This window comes from Sphaerodactylus townsendi, linkage group LG12, assembly GCF_021028975.2.
Source record: "Sphaerodactylus townsendi isolate TG3544 linkage group LG12, MPM_Stown_v2.3, whole genome shotgun sequence".
Lineage (NCBI taxonomy): Eukaryota > Metazoa > Chordata > Lepidosauria > Squamata > Sphaerodactylidae > Sphaerodactylus > Sphaerodactylus townsendi.
In genome coordinates, this window is record NC_059436.1 from 28800244 (window position 1) to 28814154 (window position 13911).

Consider the following 13911-nt stretch of genomic DNA (forward strand, 5'->3'; position numbering starts at 1 on the left):
TCCTGGTGTACACATGACAGTGTTCAGATGACTTTCATTTTTTGCTATCTCTTTGGCCAGAGACATTTGCAGATGGCCTAGATCTTCATGGCTGTAAACCTCGAAAATACAACAACAGACCCTCAACTGAAGAAGCAGGAGAAAGGAAGTGAATCAACTAGAGAAGGTTTTCCTTTCACTACCCTGGAACTAAAACCATTAAGGGCTTTAACGGTCTATATGAGTGCTGGGCTCAGAAAGGCTATCCACTGTAGTTTATTCAAAGGTTTTTTTCACTTGGTTACTTCTGGAAATCCCTAGAAATCCCTTCAGGCACTGACTCTCTGGCTGTGATGAGTCATGGCCAAGACAAACGACATCAATGGGGGGGGGGGGCTCTACAAAAAGCATTCTTTTTAGTGTCCTTCAAATTAGTGGCTCAGGGAGTCAATGTGTATAACTTTAAACCCCCACAATATACACCCAAATGGTACTTCAGCCCTCAGGTTCCCATGAAAATGAAAACTAGCATTAGCAGTGAAATAGAGTGAGCATCACACAAGGCTGGAAATAAGTCTGTCCAGTGGTCCTGGCTGACCAAAGAATATGCACACCACTTTTAAAAATTGGTAACTTCCCTAAATTTGCAGATACACTTTTACCTTTTGTGTCCACACAATGCCTGCACACACTCATCTTGCACAATACTTGGATGTCCAAGCATACATTGATGCTGAACTCACACCATGCATGCACACACAATGTCTAAAGTTTTTAAACTACATGTGATGTTTTCTCCAGAGACATCCCTAGGTTAGGAAGAGGCATGTTTTAAAATTCAATGGGCCTGATTTGGAGAGATCACAACACATGGAGAGAGGAGACTTAATCCTCCCCCCCCCCCCCATGCCATTTCCCAACCTAACTTTTGGGTGTTATTTTCCCTCTTATGGAAGTGTAACATGTAGCTCATCAATACATGTACATTTGCCAATGGAACAAATTGCACCTCTTCAAGAGTTGATTCAAGATGGGGAAATAGCACAGGGAAAGGGTTGTTGTTTTTCTGTGTCCCCCACCCAAAATTGACCTAGGAATGTTTCTGGGGAAAATATAATATGAATTTAGGCCCCAGGAAGAACACCACTGTGATAGCACTGCTCATACCTACATTTGCTCAGCCCACCACGAACACACTGATCTATCTGCTCCTGGGCCTTATGTATCACACAGCTTCTTTAAATCCTTGAGAAACTGGAATGTTTGTGCAAAATCCTTATTATTCCAGTGGCTGAGTGAAGGGTTATTTTAATCAATACAAGCCAGAGCTCTTGGAGCCCATTCCTATGGAGGTTTCAAAGACTGCATTGTTATCAGCAGCTTGTTTATTTGATCAGGCCATTTATGCATGCACTAGTTGCCCCATGGCTGAGAAGCAGTTGATTATCTTACTTTGCAGTGGGATGTTCCTGTTTATATCATTTTTCCCACCCCCATGCTTCTTTGTTTCCCTATCCCAGCCAATCCACCATTTTGCCCCCATGTCTCTTTGCTGTTGGTGTGCAACCTCCATTTAATAGGGTTTGGAGGGGGGATCTATCACTGAAAACCCTGTCCCTGTTCCAGTTTACTACTCCATGATAGACTTTGAACATCATTTTTTTAAAAGGGAGCCAGCGGAGTGGCTGGTAGAGTGAGATAAAGTACTGTGATGTAGGTGGGGAAAGGAGGAGGAGAGAGAGAGAACCCAAGGAAATAGTAACACATTGGGATCTCCTTCACTTTCCCTGTGAACAAAGAGAAAATGTTGTACTTAAAGAGCATTCGGAAACTGTAGGGATTCTCTGATCTGAGAGTGGGGTGAATGCCAGAGTGGGGAAATGTGTGTATAACCAAGAATCAAACTTGAAGGGAATGTATGCTGAAAGTGAAGGAGACCACAGGTGTGTAAATGGCCTTTGTTTTGGTTCTTTTGGGTGAAATGGGCAAAACCACCATTTTGCTGCAAGTCTAAATATCTTGAACCTGGGACACCTTGGCTTCTCTACAATCACAGTAAATACACCCAAACTGATTTTGACATCAGCTACGCAGGTAAACAAGGACACAACCCAGCAAAACTTGTTCTAATGACCTGCAGTTCTCTCCTTGCCTCCTCACTTGCAAACATCCACTTCCTCCAATTAGCACTGCAAAACAATTAGTAATACCTCCTTAGCTCCCTCAATCAAACAATTATGTCAAGACTCAAGGAAAAACATCCTTAACAGCAAGAAGCCTATCTGGTATTTATTTCATACCCAACCAAAACACCATTTGTCCCTCCTGTTAGATTTGTGATCAAATCTCTGAAGACAGGAATCAGGTTCAGTCAAGAACCAAACTGTACAACAGTTCAAAGCACCATCAAAGCCACTTGGCATATTCCTCTGGTTTTATTTTTGCTTTCTGGTTTCTAAGGCCCCTTCCACACATGCAGAATAATGCACTTTCAATCCACTTTCACAATGTTTGCAAGTGGATCTTGCTGTTTGGCACAGTAAAATACAGCTGCAAAGTGCATTGGAAGTGGATTGAAAGTGCATTATTCTGCATGTGCGGAAGGGGCCTCAGATTAGTTGCTATTATAATTTTCATTCCCACCAGTGGTTGTGTGTGTATATGTGAGTGGGTGGGGTGAGGAGGGTACAGTGAATGTAACTTTTGTGAACAAAATTCAGGACTTGATCTTAAAGGAAGAACAGCAACAGTTTTCAATGTTGCCTTCATTGCTGATGAGAATACAGAGGCATTCCCAATGATAATGTGGCATCCACAGAGTAATTTGTCCTGAATTCTCCTTGTCCTAACCACCCACCCATCACACCCTCCAGGGCTTTTTCCAGAACCTTTAATCAATTATTGACATAGGACTATAGCTTTATGCTGCAGCAACAGGTCAATTACATTTGGTAACTGACATATAATTGTCCCTTACCATCTGTAATTGACATCATTATAAATTAAAGCTATAGTTATATGTCAATTACCTATGTTTAATCTCTCCTATTGGACTGGAAAATGGAATGTGGCCACAGGGAACTGTGGCAAGGAAAATAGTACTGATGCGGGTAGGATGTGCAGAAATACATACTTTATCATCCATGAAGCACACAAAGGTGCCCTGACTGTGATCTTTCCCATATCAAACGTATGCCCCTTCCGCACATGCAGAATAATGCACTTTCAATCCACTTTCACAATTGTTTGCAAGTGGATTTTGCTATTCTGCACAGTAAAATCCAGCTGCAAAGTGGATTGAAAGTGCATTATTCTGCATGTGCGGAAGGGGCCTAAGTCTGGGAAAGACTGCAGGAAAACAGAAAGTGGACAGATAGGAGTCAACATTGTATGGGTGCTCCAAAATAATCTTTTCCAGTTTGGACATGAAACCAGAGCAAAACCTCTGGGTGGAAGCAGCCAAAGATTGACTTTGGTGATAAAGCATGAATGAGCAGACAGCCACAGGAGTTGCGTCACCATAAAACACACATATACTCCATGCTGTTGTGTGACTCAAAGAATTTTTAGAATATTAGTTCCTTTTTCTGAAAACTGCCAGGCTGCACATTTTCCCCTGAACAGAGCACTTGTCCTGGGTGTTTGGCAAAAAGATCTAGGATGGCACTATTCAGCAGACTTTCTAGGGTTTGCCTACTCTCAGTTTAGAGTGTTCAAAGCAATATGAGGATAAAAAATACTGATTTATATGACAGCATTGTCAAAAGGATTACAAGGCAATATATACACTGCACCTTAATGCTAGGAAGCCCCTTATAGCTGCTATTATTTTTAAATGCCACTAAGCAAGTGATTATCGTCACATCTTTGTGGCAGGGGGTTCCCTAAGTTAATTAGAAGCTCTTGTTTTTGTCTGCTGTAAATCTATTGTACTTCTGTTTGCTTTGATGTGTTCTGGTATTCTTGAGAGGGGGAAAACCTATCCAAATTCTCCACACCCTTTATAATATTACAGTATAAACATCTAACATATTCCTCCTCCTTAAAGGGCAATACTGAGAACACTTTGCTGAGGGTAAGCCCCACTGAAAAGACCCAACTAGATCTGCTTCAGAATAGACCGAGTCACCTTTCCCTTTCCCAACACTTCCCAACACTTTCTCCTAGGGATGGTGTTCTCTACAAACTGGATAAAGACTCCTCCTCAATTTCACTTTCGCCTTGTGGTTAAGAAGGGAAAATAGATGAAATCACCATGAATAGGCAATTCATATCTGGCAGCCTGAACACATTTATTTGGACTCTGGGATCTAATTATAATTACAATGTGAGTCTCTCACTGCCTCTCTCTCTTTTTCATCCACCAGCAGCAGCTGTCAGGTTTTACTCAGACACAGATGGAAATCTCTGGGAGAAGCAAACCCCCAGCCAGAATCCCAGCAGAGAAGGCTTTTGTTTTGAGCTTGGAAAAAAAGAGAAATTATTAAAAGGTTCTGTTGCTTAAGTACTTTCCCTGTTGTTTTGTTCTTGAAGTATTCACCACAGGGCCTCCTGAGGAAGTCAGTAGAGGGGCACGGATTTAGGAAGTTTTGGACAGGGTAGACCTAAGACATCTTGGCAGCGGAGATGAAAAAGGCAAATTATAACTCACACACCCTTAATTAACATGAGATATGACCCACCAACATGAGATAAGACCCACCAGCAAATCTGCAAATCTTTTGCAAAAGGTGCAGAAGAGCACTGCCATGTTCTTACCACTATCTTTTTATGTGGCGAACTATGGACAACCTAGACCCTGAGGAGGTGACTTCAAGGGGCTTACTGGGTCCAATGTCATCATGGGTAACCACATCTCATTTTAAACATGAAGACAGCATAATGCCCCCATGTCTAACAAAGGAAGCTTTGCCTCTTGAAACCTTGTACAGCAAAAATCTTATTGGTCTGTAAGGTACTACTAGACTTCTCTGGCTCTTCTACTACAGACCCACACAGCTACCCACCTGAAACCAATGCCCAATAATTATTTCAGGCCCTTATTGGCTTACAAAGCAGAACAGGAATGATAAAAACCAAGTCATAGAACTATGAATGATATTTTGCTGCTCTTCTCTGTGAGCTGCACATGCCCCCTTCTCTCCCAAGCTGAGAGTTGCCAGCTACAAGTTGGGAAATTCTTGGAGATTTGGGGGCTGGAGGGAGGGCAGAAGAAGAAGAAAGAAGAAAGAAGAAGAGGAGGAGGAGGAGGAGTTTGGATTTATATCCTCCCTTTCTCTCCTGCAGGAGACTCAAAGGGGCTTACAATCTCCCTGCCCTTCCCCCCTCACAACAAACACCCTGGGAGGTAGGTGGGGCTGAGAGAGCTCCAAGAAGCTGTGACTAGCCCAAGGTCACCCAGCTGGCGTGTGTGGGAGTGTACAGGCTAATCTGAATTCCCCAGATAAGCCTCCACAGCTCAGGCAGCAGAGCTGGGAATCAAACCCGGTTCCTCCAGATTAGATACACGAGCTCTTAACCTACCAGGCCACTGCTGCCACATACCATCATCCCCCCCCCCCCCAGCTACAATTTCTTCCAGAGGAACTGATCTTTGTTGCCTGGAGATACTGTAAATCTGGGAGATCCTCAGGCCTCACCTGGGGGATGGCAAACCTCCATTTCCCCCCCCCCCACCAGACACACTATCCATGATCCAACAGACTTAAAGCACATGTGTGCTGTGAGTAAGAGTCACTGGATTCAGTGTGACAGCTGTACACATGTGAAGCTGCCTTATACAAAATTAGGCCTCAAGCCCATCAAGGTCAGAGCTGTTTACTACAGGGCTTCAGGCAGAGGTCTTTCACATCACTTACTGTCTGCTCCTTTTAAGAGGAGATGCGGGGAATTGAACTTGGGACCTTCTGAATGCAAAGCAGATGCTGTACTACCAGGACTCATCTCTCTGTGATCTAATTTTGGACATCCCTGATGCTGTCCAGGTGACAGAGTTTGTTAAAATCAAACACAAAAGTTGGCCTCCATAAACACCACAGGCTACCACGCAAAATCTGAGTGCTGGTAACCAGGCCTGTCTAGAAATCGCCAATTCTGGATGTCTCAAGGTGGCGTGTTTTCTGCTTTGTCTCATAAGAAGGGTTATTTTCAATTTCAAAGCCCTTTCTCCTTGCTTTTTTCTGTTTAATGCGACATGAAAATCTCAACTCTGACAGTCGTGACAAGTTCTACATTTTCAGCACAACTATTTTTGCCTCTCTCTTCCTGCCCGGTTCTGATATTTAATTTGTTCCCTTTGCAGTCTTCTGTGATGCATTTCCTTCTAACTTGGGCTGACAGCTTTTGAACTGATAAAGCAGTTCAGCACAGCATTGTGGGCACATGGGATCTCAAAGTACACGAAGAATCCCACAACTTTCAGCTACAGGACGGCTAAGGTCATGCTGGGGGAAAGTGCAGCATCTTCCAGCAGGAGGAAAGTCTCTCATGACCAAGGAACAGTGTCGGTGGTCCTGCCTGGGTGGCTGTTCCTGAGTGAGGAAGCCTAACCAAGGTGTCTAAGAGAACAATTCTGAACTAAAAAGTTCCATTTTCTTCAGTGATGCTTACACCTAGGAAAGTGGTAGAATCATAGAATCATCGTGTTGGAAGAGACCACAAGGGTCATCCTGCCCAATCTCCTGCCATTCAGGAACACACAGTCAAATCACTCCTGACAGATGGATATCCAGTCTATGCTTAAAATCCTCCAAAGTATTATGCCAAATAAAGGCTTATTAATTAAAAAAATCCTCCAAAGAAGGAGAATCCACTATACTCCGAGGCAGTGTATTCCACTGTTGAACAGCCCCTACTGTCAGGAAGTTCTTCCTAATGTTTAGGTGGAATTTCTTTTCCTGCACTTTGAATTACTTGTTGTCCTGGTCTCTGGTGCAACAGAAAACAAGCTTGCTCCCTCTTCAACATGACATCCCTTCAAATATTTAAGCATGGCTATCATGTGACCGCTCAACCTTCTCTTCTCCAGTCTAAACATACCTAAATCTGTCCTCATAAGGCATGGATTCCAGATCTTTTACCATTTTGGTTGCCCTCCTCTGGACATGCTCCAGCTTGTCAATGCTCTTCTTCAACTATGGTGCCCAGAACTGGACAGAGTATTCCAGGTGAGGTCTGACCAATGCAGAATACAGTGGTACTGTTACTTCTGTTGACCCCTAGACACTATATTCTATTGATGCAGTATTAGGATTACAGTCTAAATGAGGAAAGCAAAAGGCTGATAAGGGGATGTCTGTTCATTTCTGGATCAGGCTCTACCTACTTCATGGCCTGGTTCACGTCTTTTGAGTTCCCTTTTCTTGATTACTACAGGCAAAGAGTTGCTCACACATGCAAATTGGTTGCTATGTGATTGCAGCGTCAGATAATGACTTCCATAAGTGAATGAGCTGCCAGAGTTCTAGTATCACAGACAGAACTTTCATATCACCACAGACCTTATTTGTGAGTCAGCTCACACACTGCAAACGCAAGTGAGTCAAACACATGTGAAACCACCCTGGATGATTGCAAGCTGAATGAGTAAAGGGCCTTAAAGCATTTTATTTCAGGTGACAGGGAAGTTGTGTGACTATATCCATAATACATCTGCACTTTTAAAAAATCAGAATATTCTGAGAATACTGCAGTAATATTCCAATCAGAAATTCATAAATGGTTTTGGGCCAGCTTGCTTATAACCATGCTTTATAAACATTACATATTGTTGCAACATTTGTGATTATGCAATATTTTGACCTTTCTGCACCAAACCACCTGAATTCTCGCAAGTGAGACACACATGTCCGAACAAACCAAACTGCTTTTACCACTATCAGACTATGGAACCCATCATGCAGTGCAGCTGCAAGCAAAGCACATACTCCCAGAAATATAAGTGCACAGAGCCCCCTGAAACAAACAGTTCTCTCCAGTCAGAGAACTGTACACAGTTCCACCTGAGAGTTTAGTTCATTTACTCACCATATCGGCAAACATCCCTATACAGGAAACTGATGGATGGTTTCTTGAAGACTGAGTGGAGTCCCAGAGATGGGCAGAGTAACTCTTGCCAGCTTGTGCCTCCAGTCAACCTAGAAAATCCAAGCGAAGGCCGCTGTTGCTTCTGTCTTCTCAGGTCTTCCCTTGTGGCTGCTCTTTCCAGGCCTGCCAATGGAAAGAGGCACAAAATTGGAACTAAGGAGGTGCTGCCAACTGCCTTTGTCCTTGTGCAAACATCCTCGACAAAGGAAAACATCCCTATGCCAAGTTTACCTTTTGAACCATTATTCCTCCTCTGTGACAGGCAACATGCCAGCCTACTGGTTGCTAGTTTCCATAGCAACCAAACCCACAGCAACCCCATCCCCTTAGTCTCTCTCCCTCTTTTGTCTCTGTGTTCCAATGCAACTAGTTAGCTTAACAGAAGAACCCCACCAAACCATCAGGGTTTTTCTCCTCTATAGCCTGGGGGGATTTAAAGGGGACACTTCCCATTAACACAGAATGGGATCAATGCAAGTGAATTGCTAGCTATAGATTACAGCAAATAGCTCTCAGTATGAACAGACTGTTGCATGGAGGCCCCTGTTTTCTGTTCTGTTGAAAGGCTTTATAGAATGAGCCCATGTTTCCTGCAAGAAGAAGGCTGTAGGTTACCTCCCATGCAGAACAATCCACTTCCAATCCACTTGCAAACATTTGCGAAGGTGGATTGAAAGTGCATTGTTATGCATGTGCGGAAGGGGCCCCAGAGCTGTTAGGATTTCCTCAAGCAGTAATAGCCAACTAGTTTATGTACTTTCAGGAAAGCTGTGTGAGTTCTCTATTCACACAGGCAATGATGAGAGTCCCAATAGATCAGGATAACACTCTGCATGGAAACATGTGCTCCCTCAAATACATCACCCAGAATCCCCAACTACAGAGTTTTCCTACAACATAGGTCAATTAAGATTGTCAACTCCAGGTTGGTAAATTCCTGGAGATTTGGAATGGAGCCTGAGGAGGGCAGCATTTGGAGACAGGAGGGACCTCAGTGGGTATGATACCATAGAGTCCTCACTCCAAAGCAGCCATTTTCTCCAAGGGGGGGGGGATTGATCTCTGTGCTCTGGAGATCACTGGTAATTCCAGGAAATGGCATGTGGGGTGATCCCCACAGGAGGTTTGGGCGGAGGAAAATATGGTGAAACCTGCCATATGATTGCCAACCTTCAGATGGGATCTGAAGATCTCCCAATTTTACAACTGATCTCCAGCTGACAAAAATCCGTTCCCCTGGGGGAAATGACTGTTTTGGAGGATGTACTCTATGGTAATTCTTCACTGAGATCCCCTCCGCAAATTTATTTATTTATTTATTTATTTATTGTTTCGATTTATAAACCGCCCCACCCGAGTCCATCCCCAAATCTCCAGAAATTTCACAATTCAAAGTTGGCAACCCTAAGAAGCCCCAGTGTGCTGCACCCCACTGCACTGCACTGTACTGTGACAGAAGGGAAATCCCTTAAGCCCCTCCATGAGTTTGTTTGTTCTTCATTTAACCTGTCCACTCTAAAGGACTAATCTACAGTTGGACCAAGCACTGAACTATACTTGGGTCCTTTGTACACTTATTGTTTGCACCATGACTGTTTGCTTCTCAGTGGGGTCTCCTTGTGTTTCTTTCTTTCTTTCTTTCTTTTTTGCATGCAAGGATCTACCCGCTGCTTCTCCTGAGTCTAGCCACCATTTTGCCTGCCTTCTGCTTCTGGCCCAGAAGGTTGTTTGCTGCCTGTTTTTTTTAAAAAGCCATTTTCATGATCTATCACTCCTGCAATAGATCAAAAGTATCAGAATTTTTTAAAAGAAGCTCCATCAATCCCCCAGAAATGTTGGTGGGGGAGTGGGTGGAACTGCTCATGGGGGGGGGGGAGTAGGGAGGAATGGAAAACCTAAAGGAAGTGAAATGCACACTCATCTTTTTTGCTTTCTTTGTCCAGGCAGGGCAGGGGGATCACACCTTGCTTTCACAAACTTCAGGGCTTCTCTGATTTGCAGTGCAGTGAGTTTTGTACAATGGAAAACATGTAACTGGAAATCAAACCTGAAGGGAATAAATGCTCCATGCAAAGAAGACTTCAATGGCCTTTATATGGGGGAAAAAGAGTCCAAGGGGAGGATGAAGATAGATGGGAGAATCATCTTACCCCATCACTGTCCTGATCAAAATCACTCTTGAGTACTTTTAACATTATGAAATATATTACGAGTTACAGTCAAGGGTCTCCTATTTGACATGTGTGCGGAGAGAAAAAAAGGAGGGACGACAATAAATTCTTAAGAGTGAGTTGGGGGCAGGAAGGGTTCAATTGTCCATGAATGCAAAATTGGGAAGCAAAATGAAGTAATAAGGTAATAAAACTGAATAATTGCATGGGGAGGCTTTGGAGAAGGAGGAAGTGATTCTAATCATCTCCAACCTACTTTTGAATTCCTTTGAACTCTGGAAGGAACGGGAACAGTGATGTGAAAAAGAAGAAGGCATTCTGCAGCAGACTTCACAACACGTTATGTTTCCTCTTGGCACTGTGGAGCTCAGGTGTGCAGGAGGGGGGACAGTATGGCATAAGTGCATTTCCACGGGTAACAAGTAGCAAATACTGACACAAAGCTGTCCAAGATGAAGATGTTGTGGTCTTCACTTGTTGTAATGGGAATGGCTGTCACCAAGGGCTTCATGGCTGAGCCAAGTGTCTTTTAATGTGCACTTCTACTCAAAAGTAAGCCTCACAATCTAGTGTGATTTATTCCAGGATTCACATGTAGCTTGGCACTGTTGGACAGCACTTGTGTTGATACTTTTTGCCCCACCATTTGCACATTGGTGTTATTTATAGTCTTCCTTTCTCACTGGAATTTAGGGAAGGTTACATACCTGCCACTAGATCTCAGAAGCTAAGATGAGTTGACCGTGGCAAGTATTTAGATATGAGACTTCCAAGGAATACCAGGGTCATGACCTGGAGGCAGGAAATGGCAAGCCACCTCTGAATGCCTCTTGCCTTGAAAACTCCACCAGGGGCTGCCATAAGTTAACAAATAGATTCCTTGGCTGGATTTATAATGTCAGGTACCCTCCTGGTGCTGCATGGTTTCTCAAGCAGCACCATCTTCCCCATCTGCTACATCCACCTAAACAAGCTGTCCTTGCTAACTACACTCCCTTGCCTGCATAACCCCAACTGTTCAGGGAATAGGAACAGCTGCCATTCCAGATCAGGTCTTAAATTTTTGTGTATGTGTGCATAGGCAAGGAAAAGACTCCCTTGAAGTAATAATCCATGTTTTCTATCTTGAGTACTTGTGTATATAATCCAAATTTGTGGCTTTACCTGTAGTTTCTGGCTGGCTTATTTTCTTGAGTTACCTGCTGTAAAGTAACGTTTGCAACTTCTGCTGTACAGGAAGCACTTTATTTCCTGCTTTCTGATTTAGCAGTTATAGCCTATATTGTGTTACGATCAAAGAGTGTCATAAGTTGTATGTGACTGCAAGGTACTTGCAAGTACTGATAACAGCTGTGTACCTTAGATGAGCAAATCATCTTCTGCCACTATACCCTTGAGCCCTGATCAGATCCTAGATTTCCATAACGCCCAAAGGAAGGAAGCCATAACAAACCGTAGAACTGTAACACAGACAGGGAGAGGATGATCCACATTCCTGTTTAAGGAACAGATTTAGGAAATTACATCGGAGAGATCTAAACTGGCCTATTGGATTTAAAATTGTGTAAGTTTCCTTACTAGAGTAAGCAAATGGGTGTGCTAGAATTTCCCTAATAAGTGCATCAAAAAATTTTTGGAGGGGAAATCACCAAACACATAAAACACCAGAGGCAGACTTGCAAACTCTGAGCTCCAAACAGAATAGTCTGTTCTCTAGAATATTTTTTTTTGGCTAACATTCCATGCTGCTCCATTTAATGACATCAGAGGTATAATTACAACCCAAAGCCAGAGCATCCTTTCAGAAGGGATGTAGGTGCTGTTCTTTTCCATTTGAAGAGCTTCTAGGCTCTTGGGAGACTGCCAATCCCTTTCCCTCCTGGCTTTGATGTCAAGATGTCCACGGCAAGATCCCAAAGTGGCAGAAGAGAAGGGGATATTGGTTTATGGTTCTGGAAAGAGTAATGTTGGGGGGGGGGGGGAGTGAGAGAATCCCAAGGTGGTGGGGAATTACTGCAAATAACCTTGATGGTGTTCATAATTTGTTTTCATTTTTTCAAGCTGACTTGGAATTCTTCAGTTCACCACCACTGGGAGCAAATTCTCATGCTGGTATGTTTTTCTTCCAGCAGACTCTTGTCCAGGAACTGTCCTGGGAAAACCTAATAGCCCCAGCCAGCCTGTGGGTGACTGGTTACAAGCAGGTTCATGTTCCCAAGCCCTGCTGCTTTCCCTGGCCCGACACAGAAACATTTTCATTCTGTGCCTGCATGCAGAAACTGCGCACAGCAGCTAAATCCAATTTAATCTCCCAATCAGATTAAAAAGTGAATGCAGTGCTTAATCTCTGGTCTTGCCACATAAAGCCACCATGTGTCTGCTTCAGTCTATGCAGTTTTGCTTCTGCGGCTGTGCCCAGGAGGAACCCTCCAGACCTTTTCAGGAACACTGCAATGGATTTGCTGCTCTGGGAATTAGCAGCCAGCACACTCGGCTTCCCAGGTATCAGCAGGTTGTTTCCCAGTAGTCAAATGAAATGAGAGTTTAAGTAGATTCCACTGGAGGCGGGGGGGGGGGGGGACTGGCCCTTGCTAAAGATATCAGGCCACTCCCTACAGAGCTGTGACGGAGTGATAAGTGCTTCCGGTCCAGAAAACAGATCTTGTCCTTGAGGCTTTGTTCATAAAAGATGACAAAGCAATCCGCCCCCCCCCCCCCAAGACAATCTTAAAATTTAATGTCAAAGGCTTTCACGGCCGGATTCAACTGGTTGTTGTGGGTTTTCCGGGCTGTGTGGCCATGGTCTGGTAGACCTTGTTCCTAACGTTTTGCCTGCATCTGTGGCTGGCAGCTTCAGAGGTGTATCACCAGTGGACAGAGTGTATACCAGACTTCCCTCTGTGATACACCTCTGAAGATGCCAGCCACAGATGCAGGCGAAACGTTAGGAACAAGGTCTACCAGACCACAGCCACACAGCCCAGAAAACCCACAACAACCAGTTGAAATTTAATCTTGTTTTGCAAAATCCAGTATGCAAATACTGCTTGTCAAAGATAAACCTCTGGCACTCTTACGTGTTTCTTAGAAGATCAGTGAAAGGTATGGGTCTTGCTTATCTGACGCGTTGCCTTCCCTTGAATCCCCCTATCCCCAGATCCGAGTAAATTCTTTTGCACTGACTGAAGTATAACAACCAGATGCTCAGTGCCATTAGCCTTTCCTATTCCTTACCAGCTTTTAGGAAGCAGGGAAAGGCCATTTTTATCTAAGGCTGAAATGGGTGCAACCCGAGGGATGAAACTGGATGAGGAGGTGTGAGACTGTTCTATGCAGGCTGTTGGCATTTTGACCTGGAAAGTCAGGTGGTTTAAAACCTTTGCTTGGCTCTTCAAACCACACTGTATGCAATTTACTGTTTGTTGTGGGATTTGGTTTATTGCAAACTGCTGTGGAGGATATAAAAATCTATTAAGTCCATAAATAAAATAAGAGAAGGAGTCAGGAAAGTCTTGATGCATAAGCTTTTTACAACATTTCTGCAGGTTCCCAAAAGTATGCAAGCTGCTTATACGTTCTCTGCAACCCACAATTGCTCTTTTATCCCAACACTGGCTTTGGCCGTTTCCGCACGGGCAAAATATGACGTCGCGGAAAGCGTTACTTGCAAGCGCAG

General features: G+C 43.8%; 1 protein-coding gene across 1 annotated transcript in view; it reads right to left on the reverse strand.

Annotated features, from left to right (window-relative positions):
- KCNIP3 (potassium voltage-gated channel interacting protein 3) overlaps positions 1-8401 on the reverse strand; it is a 102711-nt gene extending 94310 nt beyond the window's left edge. The window contains exons 1-2 of the mRNA XM_048512938.1: positions 8296-8401; positions 8005-8187 (exon numbers count right to left, since the gene is read on the reverse strand). Of these exons, the coding sequence (XP_048368895.1) occupies positions 8005-8019 (15 nt within the window). The 5' untranslated portion in view covers positions 8020-8187; positions 8296-8401. The remainder of the gene's footprint in view (positions 1-8004; positions 8188-8295) is intronic.
- Between the last annotated feature and the right edge of the window lie 5510 nt (positions 8402-13911).